The 19,756-nt window shown below is 26.2% G+C and overlaps 2 protein-coding genes across 4 annotated transcripts; one reads left to right on the top strand and one right to left on the bottom strand.

Moving 5' to 3' along the window:
* Positions 1 to 245: 245 nt before the first annotated feature.
* LOC112685121 (myotubularin-related protein 13) lies at positions 246 to 12,473 on the top strand. 2 transcript variants are annotated; one of them, XM_025556905.1, is made up of 34 exons: positions 246 to 300; positions 528 to 613; positions 1,175 to 1,334; positions 1,763 to 1,893; positions 1,952 to 2,171; positions 2,257 to 2,498; positions 2,561 to 2,872; positions 2,947 to 3,150; positions 4,176 to 4,357; positions 4,422 to 4,530; positions 4,616 to 4,822; positions 5,145 to 5,258; positions 5,322 to 5,471; positions 5,550 to 5,652; positions 5,711 to 5,900; positions 5,962 to 6,214; positions 6,291 to 6,620; positions 6,704 to 6,879; positions 6,947 to 7,134; positions 7,364 to 7,586; positions 7,670 to 7,866; positions 7,940 to 8,129; positions 8,266 to 8,491; positions 8,562 to 8,707; positions 9,047 to 9,585; positions 9,683 to 9,822; positions 9,899 to 10,080; positions 10,143 to 10,293; positions 10,351 to 10,572; positions 11,052 to 11,208; positions 11,407 to 11,604; positions 11,814 to 11,896; positions 11,968 to 12,104; positions 12,165 to 12,473. In XM_025556905.1, the coding sequence occupies exons 1-33, from the start codon at positions 246 to 248 to the stop codon at positions 12,058 to 12,060; spliced, it is 6,159 nt and encodes a 2,052-aa protein (XP_025412690.1). In that variant the 3' UTR covers positions 12,061 to 12,104; positions 12,165 to 12,473. The 2 variants fall into 2 exon arrangements, with proteins under 2 accessions (XP_025412690.1, XP_025412689.1); XM_025556904.1 differs by having other exon boundaries at positions 11,968 to 12,108.
* A 1,081-nt stretch (positions 12,474 to 13,554) lies between these two features.
* Positions 13,555 to 18,790, bottom strand: LOC112685111 (leucine--tRNA ligase, cytoplasmic). 2 transcript variants are annotated; one of them, XM_025556888.1, is made up of 19 exons: positions 18,750 to 18,790; positions 18,460 to 18,675; positions 18,175 to 18,387; positions 17,945 to 18,109; positions 17,621 to 17,877; positions 17,331 to 17,556; positions 17,055 to 17,273; positions 16,764 to 16,904; positions 16,575 to 16,699; positions 16,326 to 16,513; positions 16,110 to 16,248; positions 15,614 to 15,887; positions 15,393 to 15,531; positions 15,212 to 15,323; positions 14,903 to 15,152; positions 14,583 to 14,837; positions 14,217 to 14,432; positions 13,914 to 14,148; positions 13,555 to 13,839 (listed from the first exon to the last, which is right to left on the bottom strand). In XM_025556888.1, the coding sequence occupies exons 1-19, from the start codon at positions 18,750 to 18,752 to the stop codon at positions 13,631 to 13,633; spliced, it is 3,582 nt and encodes a 1,193-aa protein (XP_025412673.1). In that variant the 5' UTR covers positions 18,753 to 18,790; the 3' UTR covers positions 13,555 to 13,630. The 2 variants fall into 2 exon arrangements, with proteins under 2 accessions (XP_025412673.1, XP_025412674.1); XM_025556889.1 differs by lacking the exons at positions 18,460 to 18,675; positions 18,750 to 18,790 and having other exon boundaries at positions 17,945 to 18,111; positions 18,176 to 18,259.
* Between the last annotated feature and the right edge of the window lie 966 nt (positions 18,791 to 19,756).

Below are 19,756 nucleotides of genomic sequence, written 5' to 3'. Positions count from 1 at the left end.
CCGCTAGGTCGCTCGCACTGTCTTGTTAACGTCAAGTCGCCATCTTTATCTTATCTGGGAGTTCCCCTACGCGTATCATTCTGTACGACGGAATCCGGAAAAAAATTAAATGTTTGAAAGAAAAAAATTAATTATTTTTTATCTACTTTGACTATTATTTAACACTAATATGTGGCTAATATTATATCAATTTATGTTATTGTTCCTTTTTGATGTGTAAATATTTGTTATAAGATCAGACGGATATGTCTCGGCTAGCAGACTATTTCGTGGTCGTTGGATACGATCACGAAAAAGAACGTAAGAAATCCTTCTGTAAAACGTTTACTTAATTAATTAATGATCATGTTTACCTTTGTCTAATAATAATTCAGATATTTATTCGATGATACTCTTAAGGAAATTCTATTATTTCTATAAAAATGTTCTTTAAATATATTTTGTTACAATTAAATTAACAACTAACTTATAAGATACCCCACTACAATTTAAGTTTTTAATTTTTATAAATTGTATTTTCTCATTAGGAAGTGGAACTAGTAAAGGAATAATTATACAACGGTTTCCAGAAAAAGACTGGAAAGATACACCATTCATTGATGGAATTGAATGGGTAATTATTATGAATCTATTATCAATTTATTGAAAAGAATTGACATTTTTTTATTTGAGCACTTGTTTATAACACATTTTGTATAGTTTTTCATTTTAGTTTATCACTCATATGATCTTTATGAAATATTAATTATTTTTAATATTTTTTATTTTTTTGTTTTGTTTGAACCACATAGTGAGAAGGAATGGCTTTAACATTACTTCCCTTAATTGTTTTACACTTACATTTTTACAAAAAAAAAAAAAAAGGTGTTGATATTTTAATATATGTTTAAACTGTTTAATTTTAATTTCTTCTTTATCTTTCTTTATCTTTTATTTTAAATATTTACTAAAATGAACAGTTGCAATAATTCAATGACTTAAACTTTTCTTGTTTTGGAAACTTAAATAAAATAAGTGCAAAACTATTTCTAATTATCCATTGATAATATAATTGTAAAAATGACTAATTGCATTTAAAATCTTTAAACATTTCATTTTTTATATTCCCTTTTATTTATAAAAAATTATAAGCTTATTTATAAATTTGTGTTTTTAAAATATTGTATTATTCTAGTTTTGTCAACCGCAAGGATGGTCTCTTTCTTCTGAGCGACAAGAACCTAGATTTTTTGTGTTTGTTCTAACTGATGTAGAGGCTGAAAGACATTATTGTGCTTGTTTGTGCTTTAATGAAACAGTATCAATTACACCAAGTAAACCTGTTGATGAAGAAGGTACCCATTTATTACTTCTAATTATTAAGCATTTACATACTATTATATTTGTTGTATACTACTAAAAATTATCTTCAATATAATATTATATACAGTATTATTCATTAAGGGTCCTTTTATTTTTTAAATACTAGTTTCTCCTAATAATAATATCAATAATTATAAATTCTTTATTTTCTAAGAAAGTATTTAAATCAAAAGAAAGGTATGAAAAATTAAAATCAAGATTATTTATGCTTATTATCGTGATAATATCTTGACTATTTATGAGTTGTCTTATGAATAAACATTTTAATTATATATATAAATTATTTTTATTTTTATTTATTAAATATATATATATATATATGTTAGAATTAGTTTTAAAAGAAACAAAAATTGTGTCTTAGAATACAATTTTATTTATATTTGTATATATATGTAGGAAGAAGATGGTGTTATAGAAAATATAGCACTTTCAAGAAACAATCATACAAATCAAAGACAACATCATAGCATTATGTATGCACCAAAGTGTTTAGTTTTGGTTTCAAGATTGGATTATATAGAAACATTCCGAGTAAGAAATAATATTTACATACATTTTATTTTTTTTATTTTAATGAAATTTTTTTCAGAATTGTTTAGGTATTATTTATACAGTCTACATGGAAAATGTGGAAACTCCTATTGAAACATTAGTAGGAAATATGTTGGGCTGTGTTCAAGTTCCTCAGCCAGGAGGTCCTCAAGTACGCTTTAGCATTGGTGCCGGAGATAGACAAGCATTACAACCTCCTTTATCTCAAACATTACCAGTATCCAAAAATATAGTTTATTTATTATTTCAAGAACTTGGTACATTTATTTTTATTTCTAGTAAAATTATAATATTAATTTGAATCTTACTTGACTAATATAACATGATATTATATATGTTTAGGAATTCATAATGTTGTTGTATTATTCTGTGCAATTATGACCGAACACAAAGTTCTGATGACTTCAAGAAGTTATAGTAGACTCACTGAAGGTTGTGCTGCTCTAATATCTCTTATGTACCCATTCAAATATAGCCATGTGTATATACCATTGTTACCGGCTGGTTTAGTGGAAGTCTTATCCACTCCCACTCCATTTTTAATGGGCGTGCATGCTTCTCTTAAAACTGATGTTTCAGAACAAGTATTCATACACTGTAATTTTAAATTATAACAATAACTATAAATTTAAATTATGATTTGTAGATGGATGTAATTGTAGCTGATTTGGATGGAGGTAGTATAACTGTACCTGATGGTATAAGTCTGCCTTTACTACCAGAACCTCTATTAACACAAACTCAAGATTGTTTAAGTCTAGTGCTACAACCAGAATTGTGTTGTGCTGATCATGCATTTCCTCCAACTTCTAATACTGTTCAACCTCCACCTCCTACACTTATTGATAAAGAAGTGAGAGCAGTCTTTATGAGAACATTTGCTCAATTACTTCAAGGTTATCGATCTTGTTTAACAATTATAAGAATACACCCTAAACCAGTTATTACATTTCATAAAGTAAACAAATATTATTTAAAAATTAATATAATTTAAAAGTAAAACATTAATTAAACACAATAATTAATTTTTAGGCTGCATTTTTAGGAGAGAGATGTTTAATGGATGATGAATTTACAACTAGAGTGTTGGACTGTATGTTTTTTAATGGTTTTGTTACGGAAAGAGGTCCAGCTTGGCGTTCTTGTGATCAATGGGATGAATTATATTGCAATATGAATGAACTACTTAGGAGTGAAGCATTAGATGATGGTCGTTTAGTTCTTACTCATATACAAGTATGGTGTTTACTTTATTATTTATTATTTACTATCCACATTATATATAGCGACAATAATACATTTCAGAAAAATATTATAATACAAATGTAAATAATATTAGAAGCAATTCCTGCCATATTATAAATATTCATGATTAGAAAAAATTCAGTTTTGTAAGTTTTCATTATTAAATACATTTTTATACATTGAGTTCTTAATGTGATCACATTATTAAACATTGATGCATGTTAGTTTTGATTTTATTAGCCAATTGATTCCATAAAACACTTCTTAAACAATCTTTTTTTTTTATGTTATACTTAAAATTAGAATAAAAGGTATTTTATAAACTACAGATTCTGAACTGGATCTAAATTTTCTATTTTATTTTTTCATATTAACCTTAAATTAAAACCAGTAAAAATATATATTATAAAACTATTGTAATAAACGTTCTTCAATATCAATATTTTGTCCAAACTATGTTTTTGTGAAAACATTTTGAACTTGAATTCACTTATGATTTTTTTAATATGTTATTTAATATTTGCTATGGAACTAATTTATTTTAATTTTATTAATTCAACTTATTGTTTTTTCAACACATTAGAAATATATTTAAACTCAAATTATAAATACAATAATTAAACTAAACAATGTCCCACCACAGATAACAATATACATTTTATGTTATCTATGGTGATATATATGATGATACACTGATTAATTAAATCATACATTTGTATATCAGACATTCTAAACTTTAAAAAGCCATAAAAGTGATTCTATTGTCTGGTCTAGTAATTTTAATAAAAAAAACAATTCCATTTTTAAAACATTAGATATAATTTCTTTTTATTCCAATTAACCATCTCATAAGGAACTCACTGTATTTAAGCTTGTTAATGAAACTTATTGATAATTTTGATAATATTTTTTTAAATTTTTATTAATGAAATAAGTGTATTGTTTTCTATTATTATTTTTAAATATTTTCAAATTAATTCCATGAATTTTTGTTATTATTTATTAATTTTTTCTAGGAATTAGCTCAAGCATTGTACTTAAATGAAAATCCCAATCCTCAACCATATGTTCAAAAAATATTGAAACCTCCCGAAGGAGCATTTACTAGAATTCATCAACCTCCGTTTCCAATACTTGAAGCCAGTCGTGTTCAAACAATTATTGATGATGGTTTAGTTAAAAACAATTTAAATTCAAAGTAAAATATTTAACAGTTATTATTTAAAATTATATTTATTTATTATTATTAAATACTATAATAGGCTAACTTCAATAAAACCAATGCCCCCTCGAATAGTACCTATGGGACCTCCAATAACAAATTCTAATGATCTAAGAACAACAGTTAGTAATTCAGCTAGAAGATTAGAAGTATGTTTTTATATGCTTTATATAGTTGTTATATGCTCAAATAAGTATATTAAATTATATATTAAAATTTAATTTTTAATTGCAGGTATTGCGTAATTGTATAAATTGTATTTTTGATAATAAAATTTCGGATGCACGTAAAACATTTCCTGCTGTGTTAAGAGCTCTAAAATGTCGAGCTGCTAGGCTAGCTTTATGTACTGAACTTGCACAGCATGTTCAAGGAAATAAAGCTATGCTCGAGCATCAACAATTTGATCTAGTTGTGCGGTTGATGAATTGTGCTTTACAGGTATTTTATGACTATTATTTTTAATGTACTTGTGAAATTGTCATTTAAATGGATTAATTAAATGAATTTACGTTATTTCATTCATACAAATTAAATATTGTTAATAAATTTTTATGTAAAAACAATAGTAAAGAATTAATTCATTAAATTCAATAAATATTTGTGGTTAAATTTTTATATTTATTACTAATTTTTCTGATATTGTTAAATTAAAAGTATCATAAAATAAAAATCAAAGTTTTATGTCAAATATTATGTTTCATTTAAATTCAAGATGAATAATTACTTAAAAAAAAAAAAAAAAATCTTATTTCAATATTAGGATGGTTCAGCTATGGACGAATTTGGTGTAGCAGCTGCTCTTTTACCTTTAGCTACTGCCTTTTGCCGTAAATTGTGCACTGGAGTTATACAATTTGCATACACATGTATTCAAGTAAATATTTATTTATTATTTATATTTAAATTAGATATAATTGGTCATAAATTTATGTCATAGGATCATGCAGTTTGGAAAAATCAATTATTTTGGGAATCTGCTTATTATTTAGATGTACAACGAGACATAAAATCTTTATATTCTGACAATAATTTCTCAAGTCATAAAAAGTCTTCATCAATGAATTTATCTAGCCCCCGTGAAAACCATGTAATTTAACAATATAGTACTTTAGTTTTTTAATTTGTTTATTAACTTTAATCGTATTTGCTTGTGCATACATTCTAGAATAAGGATCATATCTTAAATGACAGATTTAGTCGTTCACAAGAGCTTTCTGCTTTAGAAATAGCAGCTGAACAAATGAGATTACGCCCATCAAACAATTCTGGTAATAACATTTATATAATTTTTTTTTTTTTATTTAATGAATTAATGTTTTTGCTCAGATAAACTTAAAGAATATATATCAAGTGAAGAATCGACATTATACAGTCAAGCTATACATTATGCAAATCGTATGGTGTATTTACTTGTTCCATTAGATGTTGGTGGGAATAATGTTAAGAGCTCATCAAATCATCAATCAACTAATAAAAATATAGATGACGAAAGAACATCTAATAGTATAACTAATAGGTATATTTTATAAACATTTTCTATTGTTATCAATTCGTTCAATTTTTTATTTATTTTTTAGTGCTGTTGATAGATCTGGTAGTGCCTGTGAATCTGATGTTGAAAGTGGTTTTGTTGAACCCGAACCTAATGAAATTGGTAACAAAGTTATTAAAATGGTAAGCCGTTTTGTTGACAAAGTTTGTACTGAAGGAGAAGTCAGAGAAGAACACATTCGTTCTTTACATCAAATGATTCCTGGTGTGGTACATATACATATTGAAACATTAGATGGTGTCAATAGGGAGTCCAAGAGATTGCCACCTATACAAAAAGTATTAATAAGCAATATATTTTTAACTTATAAAAACAAACACATTTTAATTCTTCAAAATTATTTTAAATATTAAGCCTAAAATATTGACACCAAATATGCTACCGGGAGAAGAACCTTTGATGGATGGTTTAAGAGTATATTTGTTACCAGATGGAAGAGAAGAAGGTCTAGGAGGATTAGTTGGTGGACCACCTTTATTGCCAGCAGAAGGAGCAATTTTTATTACAAATTATCGTATTGTATTTAAAGGAACTCCTTTAGATCCTTTTGCTTGTGAACAAATTGTAGTTAGATCATTCCCTGTAACTTCATTAACCAAAGAAAAACGTATTACAGTTCAATATTTGGCACATTTAGATCAATGGCTACAAGAAGGTCACCAGTTTAGATCCTGTACATTTCAGGTAAGAATTAATTTTTTATAATTTTTTTATATTATTATTATTGTTATTTATTATTACCATGTTGTAACTTATGTGTGTTTTAGTTAATCAAAGTGGCATTTGATGAAGAAGTGAATGCAGAAGATATTGAATGTTTCAGAAAGTTTATACATAAAGTACGACATCCACCAAATGTATTTAATCATTTTGCATTTACTGGTCAAATTCCTATTTATGAAATGCCCATGACAAATGATAAAGAAAAAAATGCTACTCTTAAGTGAGTCTTGATTAAAATTTCTATGATTTTAGTTTGAATGATGTATTATTTTTTTTATTTTGAACAGGGGATTTGCAAAAAAAACATTAATGAAAACTGCTAGAAAAGCCGGTTTTAAACAGAAAAGTTCATCTAAACGTCATAAGTATGTTTTACCAAATATATCAAATAATTCAATAAATAAAGGAAACAAATATTTGACTACACCTGGTCGGATGAGTCTTCCTCCCTTTAATAATCTGGATGACATATCTGGTAAGTTAAACTCTTATCATGATAAAATTGTAATTAAATTACTTTTTTAAAGTTAACATATTTAAATATTAAGCCTCTTAGTTAGCTAACTTTAATTTATAGGTTCTTAATATTGTTGTTTAATACTTATCTGCATCAAAATCATTAACTAACCCTATCCTTAGATATCATTCTTGTTTGAGGATTATATTATTGATCAGTCATAATTACTAGTTTTAATTTTGTATAGTGAATGATATGGATATCAACTCAATGAATTCTCCCAATATTGTTTCTAATGTTTCTGATCCAAAAACATTAGAACGAGTTACAGAAAGGAGTTATGTAAGAGATTGGATTCGGCTTGGTCTTGCTCCAAAAAATACTAGTTCTTCTAATATTGGTCAAAAAAATAACAATAAAGAAACATTTAAAATTACTACTCTTAATTCAGCATACTTAATGTGTCGAAGGTAAATATTATTTTATCTTTAATATATTTCATCATATATACATTTTTAAAATATTTAAGTTTTAATTTACTTTGAAATTTTAGTTATCCTGCACTCTGGGTAGTTCCATCAATTACATCTGATGATGGCATTAGAAAGTTTTATCGAAATTATCGTCATAGCAGAGTTCCTATTATTACTTGGCGTCACCAACAAACATCTGCACTATTATTACGTGGAGCAGGATATCATGGCAAAAATCTTATTGGAATGTTAAAATCAACACATCCATCATCTACTGGTATATTTTAGAACATTTAATTTAATAAAAGTTTAACCTATACTAGTTTTATTATGTGTTTAATAATTTCTAGGTACATTAAATTCAGAAAGTAGCTCTTCTGTAGAACAAGAAAGATATTTATCAGCTATTGTTGCTTCAACACCTTTATCAACTCTACGTCATAGTGGTGCTGCATGGGGATTATCAGATAGCAGCCTTAGTATTAATTCTCTTCTTATGGCTGCAGATGAAGATATTTTATCACCAGATGTTTCAAGGAGGTATTTAAAATATTTAAATTTATTACTGTATACTGAATACATTATACTTTACCAATTGAATCATTTTGTATGCTAAATTTATTTTTCCAAACAATTAAAGAATAACTTGTAACATATATATTTTGGTAAATAATAGAGGTCCTACAAGATCAAGTGGTGGTAATAAACAATTTGGACGCTGGGGCTCATTAAAAGAACGTCGTAATATTAGTTCTTCGTCAAATAATAGTTACTCTTCTCCAATGTTCCAAAATCAACAATATGGCCGTATGTCTATAGCCGATCCAGATTCAAATTCAGATAGTCCACATGAATTTCATAGAGCTGCATTATACATACTTGGTGATAAAACTCAAATGAAGGTAATTTAATCAAAAATTAAAACAGTATATTTTTTTTTTATCATTTTTCTTTCTATAATTATATTATAAGGGTATGAAAGGTGATTCTATTATGAAAATTGATTTTATCCCAATTGAATATGCTGATATTCGTCATAGCAAGACTTCTTTTAAAAAACTTATGCGAGCATGTGTACCAAGTTCTACTAGTAATGAACCAGAGCATTCTTTTTACAAGTTAGTACGAATTTAACTTATTACTTATAACTTTTTTTAAATTTAATATATATTAATCATATAGTAAAATAATTATAATGATGTATTTTATATAAATTAAAAAATAATTATTATTTAATTAACATTTATTTAAACAATTTATTAACATATTTATAAATGCAATATTGTTTACGTATAAAATATATCCTCAAGAATATCAAAATTAGTTTATATTTTTATACTTAAATATTTAAAAGATTTATTTCCGTGATAATATATTAATGGCATATTGAAGGGTATTACTTATTATCTAAAGTTATTTACATTAAATTATTAACTTGTATTATCTTATTGATTTAGAATGATTGAAAATTCTGATTGGCTACAACAGCTACGAAATATAATGCAGTTATCAGGAGCTATAGTAGATCTCATTGATGTGCAAGGTTCTTCTGTCATGTTATGTTTAGAAGAAGGATGGGATATAACTTGTCAATTATCATCAATAGCACAATTATGCATGGATCCATATTATCGTACTATTGAAGGATTTAGAGTATTGATTGAAAAAGAATGGCTTGCATTTGGTCATCGTTTCAGCCATCGTAGTAATTTGGCTACAGCGTCACAGGCTTCTGGATTTGCACCAACTTTCTTGCAGTTTCTTGATATTGTTCACCAAATCCATGGCCAGTTTCCATTGTCATTTGAGTTTAACGATTATTATTTAAGATTTTTGGCTTATCATTCAGTATCTTGTCGATTCCGAACATTTTTATTAGATTGTGAGTTAGAAAGAGTAGAGTGTGGAGTGGCCGCTGTTGAAGACAAAAGAGGATCACTTACATCACATCATAAAAGTGTTGACACTGGTTCAGATGATGATATTGTTTATCCAGGTATTTTATTATTTTTTATTCAATGTATGCTATTTTATAATTTTATGAAATATGAATTATTATTTTTATAATATCATATGTATGTTATTTATTACAGGAGGTCGTATAGCTGGTAACAATATTTCATCTCATTATGTACCAAATTTAGGACAGTCAGTGTTTGACTACATTGAAAAATATAATGCTCGTACATCAATATTTTACAATTTCATGTTCATGCCTAATGTTGAACAACCGGTACAGTATATATAAGTGGCTATGTCATTTTCAGACCAAAAACATTTTATTATTGTTATAAAATTTTCCAATTTAGGTGTTAAGACCACAGTCATCGTTGCCAAATTTAAATGTGTGGCAGTATTATTTAAATGAAGAATTAGCGCACGGACCAAGTTATGATTTGGAGATTATTCAGATGGATATGCAACAAGAAGAGGAGGCTGAAGCAGCAGATGGTATTTCTAACAAAACCTTACGAAAAGTTATTACAACTGGGTATTAATTATAATTTATCTCCCCCATTTAATTGTTTTTATCAATTAATTAATTTTTATTAGATATAATATTGTGGAACGTTATATGCCAGATGCATTCAAGTATTTATTAGATGAAATTCATAAGCTTGAAACTGAACTAGGACTTTTGCCACAAAAATGGAAAGTGCTCTGGGATAAATTAGAAATTCCTGATACAGCTGATTCTTTAAAGGTAGTATGTTATTGTTAGAAAATTATTAAATTAAATTAAAATAAATAATTTTTTTAGAGGCACGCTTCTTTTAGTACTCAATTGGTTAGACATCATGGGCGATTATTACACAAACGGTCTACACTAGAAATTCTTATGCGTGGTAAAGCAAGCAATACAACATCCTCAAATGCAGACACAAATCCACCTCATTCACATCCACACCGCTTTGAAAAATATAACTTTACCACGCCTACCTATTGTGACTTTTGTTCTAGTCTTCTTTGGGGTCCAGTAAAGGTAAAGTTTATTTTTAATCCTTCAGTTTTGTGCGTCATGTTATATTATTTATGTTAAATAATGAAATATAAATTGAAAAAACATTCTTTTTATATTTATTCTGAGATTGTGATTCATTAATGTATTGTTTTTCTAATGGATATGGCTTACTATACAATAATTATTATTTAATTGTAAGTTACTTACATATATACTTACAAATCTAATAGTGTTTAAATTATTATTGTGTCTTACATTTGAAATTATAGATTCGATTATATTTCTTTATGTAATATATAATTATTAAGGTTATTCTATTATTTTGTCAAGAAATCATTTGATGGTTAGCACAATTATTAATAATTAATAATTTACTATGTAGTTTTAATTTCTTTGCTGAAATTTTTCAGTATTAGAAAATGAACTTAATTATTTAAATTTTTTTTTTTTTTTTTATGAAAGTATGAATAGTAAATTTACTTGTTTTTAAAAAATTTCAGACCGGTATGCGATGTTGTGATTGTGGTTATAGCTGTCATGAAAAATGCTCAGAAAATGTACCTAAAAGCTGTACTAAGTACAAGGCTGTAAGTGACAGAACGTTAACAAATCAAAATGCCAATAGAACATGTGGTGAAACAACTTCAGTAAATTCAAGTGAGTTGGAAAAAAGATAGTTCAATTGAATATATTTGTAAACAAATTTATAAAATAAAATTGTTCTATGCAGTACTCTTAAAATAATAGAAGTATTATTAAATATAATTTAATATATGAAAATAATAGATTTTATTGGTTTTAATTATTGATTATGGGTTTTGATGTAAAAAAATTGTTTATAATGGCATTTTGTAGATATGAATGGAATCCATCAGCAGTACTATGAGCAGTTTTCATCTAATGTAGCTGAAAACAGGACTCATGAAGGTTATTTATACAAACGTGGTGCTCTCTTGAAAGCATGGAAACAGCGATGGTTTGTTTTGGATTCAATAAAACATCAATTAAGATACTATGATTCTATGGATGATTCTCATTGCAAAGGATATATAGGTAAATAACATATAAAGTATGTAATTAATGTTATTATTTTAGATAATATGCTCGTTTTGTTTTATTTATAATATATGTTAATTATATTTACATATTATACTAGAAATATAAATTATAATTCTTACCAATAACTTATTACCATATTATAATCCTAAAAATATATGATCTATATTTTATCTAAATTATATTTACTCAATATGTTGATTTAGACCTTGCTGAAGTAATGTCTGTGTCTCAAGCAAATCCAACGCCAGGTGCACCAAAAAAAACTGATGATAAATCATTCTTTGATGTAAATAATTAATTATTTTGTTTCATATCAAGTTAACAATAACATTTATTGTTTCTTTATTATTTAATTAGTTGCGCACCAACAGAAGAACTTATAATTTCTCAGCTAGTGATATGACTACTGCACAAGAATGGATAGAAAAAGTCCAAGCTTGTTTACAATAATCAACTACTGTCTTTAAACAATATTTATACAAAATTACTTATTTGTTGGTAAAGTTATTTTATTTATTTGTATTATAATTATTATTATTATTCTTTTTTTATAGTGAAATAACTGTAAGTTGGCCAAATTACTGATATGAAAAAAAATATATACATATATATGAGGTCATCTTATCGTTGAATTGAAATGAAATGTGATAATTTTGTACATTGTAACTATTTATTTTTCATAACTTCTTTTTATCGTTTTTATTATTATTATTATTACTATTATTATTATAATTATTTATGTCTATGTGTTGTATTATGATTTGTATATAAACACTTATATACATAAGCAACAGACTCAAGGGTATTTCCAAAGCGAGCAATAATTTAAATAAATTGAAATACATGTACCATTTCTTCAATTATTGAACCCAAACAAAAATGTTTGTTTTAAATATTAAAAGAACCTAGAAAAATAATGTACTTTTTATGTACATTATGACCATGAGATGGTTCATAAATATAAACCTCAACATATTCGTTCATTAGATATCAGTTAATTTTTAATTTTTAATTTAATATTAGACAGAACATATTATATTAAAATATTAGTTATATAGTTTATATTTTATTTTTTGGAAAGCTCTTAAATACCAATGAAAAAAAACCCATTAAATTTTTATTATTTTTCAAGTTACCAACATAGACATATGAATAATGTCTACACACTTATTATCCAATAATAATAATAAATACATATGCTTAGTGAAAAGCTGTATACTTTGTTAAAATATAAAATTTTATTTTTAAATTCTATTTGTATCTCAAAAATTTCCTTCAATGGTAATTAATTTTAATTGTCAAAACAAAACTAAATGATTCACATTTTGTCTATCTACCTATTAAACTTTTCCAGTTTTATTTTTATAAAAATATATATATATATATATATATATATATATATATATATATATATAATGAAGTCAACTTTGGTTTATTCTGTAGTAAATTTAAAAATTCTGAATTTTTTCATGTGCAAACAAATAAACACTAACTGATGTTAAAAAAAAAGCATCTATTTGAAGATAGTAAACAGTAAATTCATTATTTAATATGAAATGATAAATAAACAGTTACAAAGCGGAAAAGTTATGTATTAACTTAAAAGAAATTTAACAATATTTTATTACTTCTAAAAGGATTACAATATCAAAAAAAAAAAAAAAAAGGAAGAATACTGATAATTACATCATCCATTTTCTTAAAAAGGAGTAAGTATTTAATTTTTTATATAAGCAAGAGTTTCTTTTAACAAAAAAATGATATCACATTATCTAAATGATAATGTTTAAAATCCTTAATGATCAAATTAATTAGAAATAAATATCATTCATTTTAAAAATTTTAGTTAATTTTACAAAATGTAAAATCCTTATTAAGTTCTATCTATATTTAAATTGTCGACTGGTTTGATAAAAAAAAACAATAGACAATATAAAATATGAATACATTATACATCAATGTTCAATAATATTAGTATACATACATCAACGTAAGTACAAATAATTTAGTGAACATGTATTTACTCAACAGTATAAATGATTTTACTCCCAAGCGGTTGGTTTTTTTGTTGACCATCATTGTATTCAATAAGTTTTTTGTCGAGGTCAATAGAAAATATTGTATCAATTTTCATCAAGATACTATTCTCTGTTGGTAGTAAATAATTGGATATCAATCTTGGTCCCATAACAGAATCTTTGAATCTCCATAAATTAATTTTGGAACCACCTAATAAAAAATAAATTACCAAAATTAAATTATTTATCCAACAACACAAGATATTTTCTAAATGTAGTACTTACTAAGTTTAAGATCAGATTTCTTAATTCTTTTTATTAATTTTTCTACAGTATCACCATTATACACAGGAAGTTCTTTTTGGAAGTATGGTTTTTGCGGTTGAGTATTCATAATAATCAAAGTTAATGATTCATCAGGTGGCAGAAATGTAATGTATGGTTGGCCTGGACAACATTCATTACGAATATTTTCAGGAGCTTCACTATCATCAGAATATTTAATTTCCAAATGTTCCAACTAAAAAAATATAAATATGCATGGTTAAAAAAATAAAAATATTATAATTGTTAAATAAATATACCAACATTTAAAGTATTCTCCAAGTAAGATTTGTTCAATTCAAGCACATGTTTTTCATCAAAATCTAATTTGATGTTAAAAGCAGAATCACCAACCTTGAGCAGTTTCTCTTTTATCATTTGTGCAAAAGGCATTGCTCGTTTCATATATTTTTTTAAAAATTCTTTTTTTCCCAAAGCGGACGAAATAGTTTTATTGTCCGGTAAAAGATTATTATTTTCCTAGTTATAAAAAATTCAATACTATAATAAAACATTGTAGAATTCATTAAAAACAAATTATAAATATATATAATTAGAGCAATGTTTATACATTTTTAGCAGCAAAAATTAAAATATAACATATTAAGTATATAATAATTAGATACATACAGTATACAACTGCTTCATTGTTTCCAATATTGTTGATTGCCATGGTGGAAAAGTTTTTGCAACCCATGCTGCAGCTTTTATCGGTTTTTCTACCTCTTTATTTTTAGATTGATTTTTCTTTGTTCCTATACTCAATATATTCTTCTGTTGAAGTCTAAACGAATGAGCTGCTTCCATTAAATATTCACCACTTTGAATTAACTTATAATCAACTTCGTTGGCTTGAGGCCAACTTGCTTTAACAACGCTGTCCTTCTATATAATAAGAATATGTATAAAAATGATAACGCTAAAAATGAATTAATTTTTTATAATATTACATTTCCTAATAATTGGTAAACATGTTCAGCCACATGAGGACAAATTGGTGATATTAAAATAGTCTGGATTTTAATAAAATGCAACACCAGGTCTTTGTGCATACATTCACCTCCAAGTTCAGGATTACCACAAAGTTCACGATACTTATCACGAGCGGCTTGCAATTCAAAGAAACCGGTTCTCAACGCTTCTTTGAATAAAAGTTTTTCATAAAATTCTCCAGTTTGTTGAATTTTAAGATTTATTTCGCTGAAAATATATTTATTTTAAGTTTATAAAATTTATAAATAAATCCTCAACTTAATTACTTCATAAATACAATGTCAGTAAATGAATCAGTAGTATATCCTGTTCTATAAGTTTCCTCTGAAGCTAATACTTCTTTAACCCATTCAATAAAAGTATACAGTCGTAAAATCCCTATGAGGAAACAAATTAAATTTCAAAATTTTAAATAACAATTTTATACTTTGATATAGTATAAGATACCTGCATCAGCCATGCTTTCTACAAAATTTGCATCTTCAACAGTATCCCCAGCGTCAGCTAGACAGAATCTCATGCCATCCGCACTAAATTTATTTATTGCTTCTTCTAATATCATAAAATTTCCATCTGATTTAGACATCTAACATGAACAAAAACATAAAAAGTAGTAAACTTTAAAATAAATGTACATGCATATATTAAATTCAAAAAATGTTTATTACTTTCGCTGAATTCAATAGCAAATGTCCATTAGCCCTTATACTCCTTGGCCAAAGATCTGGCTGTTTTGCCCATATAGCACAATGGTTATAAATAAAAAATGTTAAGTGGTTCTGAATTAAATCTTTGCCAGAACACCGTAAATCTACTGGATACCAATATTCAAATTCATTTTTCATAATATCTAAATATTTCTTTTTGATTTTACATTGGTTTGGGTAACTTTTATTACTTAAAAATATATAATCCCAAACTTCTGGAGTCATTTCCTCTGGTCTACAAACATGAAATGTTTTTTTTCATTAGAAATATTAAGTACTTGATTTGTGTTGCATTTAATCATTTAAATAATAATAAATGTGTTGTAAATATATTTACAAGATAAAGGATTATCATTAAAACCATAATTTATCGAGAATTTTTAAATAAGACATTTTTTATTTTACTTATCAATATTGTATGTATTAATTATATTAAATAGTGATTACACTGACTTACTTAATATTGAAACGGTTTCCATTTTCTCCTTTAAAAGTCCCTTCTTGTAAGATATGAGCAACAGTGTAATATGCCATATATATTGTAGAATCAGATAAAGATTCAATTAACCAATATTCATCCCATGGTAATTTTGTTCCTATATTTTTATAAATAATAAAACTTAAATAAAATTTAACCTAGAACCATATTAAAGGATAAACAAATTAACATTACCTAGACCATAAGTCCTAGAACAGGCATACTCATGTAACCAGTTCAAACATGCTGTGAAGTTTTTCCTAACCTCATCATGGTACGTATTCAAATTCTTTAAAGCTAATTCTGCTGCTGCTTTCCATTCTGATTCGCCATAATCCAAATACCACTGGTCACATAAAGCAATAACACATTCATCACCAGACCTATAAATCAATTATATATAATAAATATCTAGTTAAATAAAACTAAATTAAGTTAAATTACCTAGACATTATGGTTTTTTCAGGTTCATAGTAAAGAAAAGCTTCATTAGATTCCACAAGTTTTTTTTGTAAACATTTTTTTACATCTTGAACTTTTTGGCCTTTAAATTCACCAACAATGACCACCTGAAATTTAATATTAGTGTCTAAGTTAATTAAATTATTAAAAATATATTAACTATTAATTTACCCCCTCATAGAAGGCTTTTAAATAAATTCTTTCTTTAGCTATTTGTAATTTATCTTTATCATTTTGACTCTGTATTTTTAATTCATTATATACTGCTACAGCACATAAATTTCCAAAGCCAGGTATTTCAATAATTGGTATCTAAATTTCAAAAAACAATAATCTGGTGCATTATTAATAATTTGTATGTACATTATGTCAGAAATAATGTAACAAAGATTGAAAATAAATTGTAAGTTAAATTAAATAATTCTAAGTACTTAATTTAAAATATTAGTATATTTTACTTACAGGTTCATATGGAAGAATCATTTCGTCAGTTATATTATACTTTTCTCTAAATGCCGGTTTTTTTTTAAGATCAATAAAAGCAGCATAATCATCAGGCGAATCTGAAGGAACACTAGTCACAACTCCTGTACCTTTATCAGATTTAATTGATAACATAGGTAAGGTATAAATAACTTCATTGAAACTTAGCGGTGCTCTTAATTTGGCACCTAAAATATTCTAAAATAATATTTAAGCGATATTATTAAAATACATTATTAAACAATTGAAAATTACTTGTCCTTTCAGTTTAGCTATGATTTCATATTCTCCATTTTTGTTAGTAAACCCTTGATATGACATATTCTTGGCAGCTCTCTCAGTAGATATACAAATGCTTCCATCATTTAATTTAAAAGCCACATATTCTAAATCAGGGTGAACCCAACAATTAGTTTGGCCATACATTGTTTCTGGCCGTAAAGTAGCAGCAATTAAGAATATTGATTTATTTTTCATAGTTCTATGCAGTTACAAAAATATAAGTTACTGTGTTTTTATCAAAAATAAAAAGGTAATTAATATACTTTTTATTAAAGTTGAGTTTTTCTGGATAGGGTTTAATTACTTTCATTTTAATTAAAGTATACTCTTGAGGACCAACACCTTCTCCTTTAGCTCTATCATGGTCCATGCAAGGTTGATTATCTTTGGGAGAGAAGACAGTATAACGTTTTCCATACTTTATTTTGTTATTATCACGAAGACGTAAAAACTGCCAACGAACGAAACTATCAAAAAATGGATTTTCGTTTGTAGTAATAAATGTTCTACGCCAATCAACCTTAAAAAAAATTAATATAAATATGAAATTACAATCAAAATAATTAATTATTATATACAATACTTACATGAATACCAATACTTTTAAGATCTTTAACAGCTAATGGTGGGAAATAATTTAACCATGTTAATGGATCCTCAAAACTACGTATTTGCTCATCATCTTCAAAACCCAAACTTTTCATAATTTCCCATTGATACTTTGCTTTACCACTTTTTGCTATAGCTTTACTCTAGAAATATATATGTATTAGTACAAAGGTAATGATGTACACTCTTAATTAATGGTAAAAATTACCTTTTTTCCTTTACTCTTATCCTGAATAATTTCAGTATTTACTTCAACCTCAATTTCTTCATCATCCATATCTGGAAACTCTGGTGGACAACCATATGTTTGGACCTCCCATTTCAATTTGTCTGCACATGCTTTGATAGGCATGCCTGTACAATGAAAACCAAATGGAAACAAAACTTTTTTACCTTTCAAACGGTGATATCTTACAGCAAACTAGAAATAAGATTTCAATCATGATAATTTATGTTTTTATGATTATATTATTATGGCTTTAAATTATTTTACCTCGCATTTTGATAAAGAAAAAGTATGGCCCAAGTGTAGTCTACCGTTCATATAAGGGAAAGGAAATGTAATAAAATATTTTTCATCAGCATTCCTTCTATTTTTGGATGGAGGTGCATCAATTTCATATATTTTTTGTTCATACCATTGTCGTTGGATATCTTTTTCAATCTGCCGAAGGTATTCTACCTTAAAGGTACCTTTACGGTTTTCAGTCTAGAAAATAACAAAAAAAAAATTAGACAAGAAAATAAAAAAATTCTACGGTGAAACTAGTCAAAACTAGGTACCATGATAAATTGTAATACGAATACAAATTTCAATCACTAAAATATTCTGATTTATTATTTTAATTAATATAGTCTATATTATTTAAATATTAATAATAGATACGAAATAATTAATTAATAAACCGTCTACAAACTACATGTACATCTTCGACACGACACGCCATACGTTAATTACAATAAATAACAGTAAATACACTACAGTGCACTACTTGAATGTCGTGAATCTCAATAACTGATAACGAGCACCATGTCATGTGATACTACTACGGAATAATCCACGTGATACTACCACCTCAATACGTAGGTAACAAAACAATTATATTATAGGTTATAACTTTACATTGCCTAAATTTCTTATTAGAATTTAAGACTGATTAATATAAATTACCATCATATGTTTTTATATTTATATATCATCAACAAATAATATCCAATATGTATTTTATATAAATATTTGAGTATCAAGCTACAATTTCGGAATGTAGTAGGGTTGGAAGAGTGTAACAATACTATAACTCAGTGTTTCTCAAACTGTGAGTCGCGACCCCCTAGGGGGTCGCGAGTCAATTTTTGGGGGGCCACGAGAAGTTTTTTTTAATTATATAGATTGTAAGAAACAAGCAAATATTATATTATTATTATTATAAAGTAGTAAATAAGAAATAAAATAGAATAAATTTGTTTTTTGAAATTATTTTTATTGATTCTGTAAATGTAAAACTATGGGGTCGTGAAAGATTTTTGGAAAAAAAATTGGGTCACGGTCCTAAAAAGATTGAGAATCACTGCTATAACTTAATAATATATATCGTAATAATAATACTAAATGATAAAAAAGACATAAAACCATTTATATGCTTTTATTAAATTGACCCATTAATCGTTAAAAAACTTGTGTACCTACAGTGGTCGCCGCTTATAGTGTTCGCTGATTATAAGAATCAGCCGCTTATAGTGATCAAAAATGCCAGGAACGGAACAAACAGTCGTTGTAAGTGTATTTTTCG

This window comes from Sipha flava, unplaced genomic scaffold, assembly GCF_003268045.1.
Source record: "Sipha flava isolate LNK unplaced genomic scaffold, YSA_version1 266_pilon_pilon, whole genome shotgun sequence".
In the NCBI taxonomy this organism is placed as follows: domain Eukaryota; kingdom Metazoa; phylum Arthropoda; class Insecta; order Hemiptera; family Aphididae; genus Sipha; species Sipha flava.
This window is presented reverse-complemented; position numbering and strand designations above follow the sequence as displayed.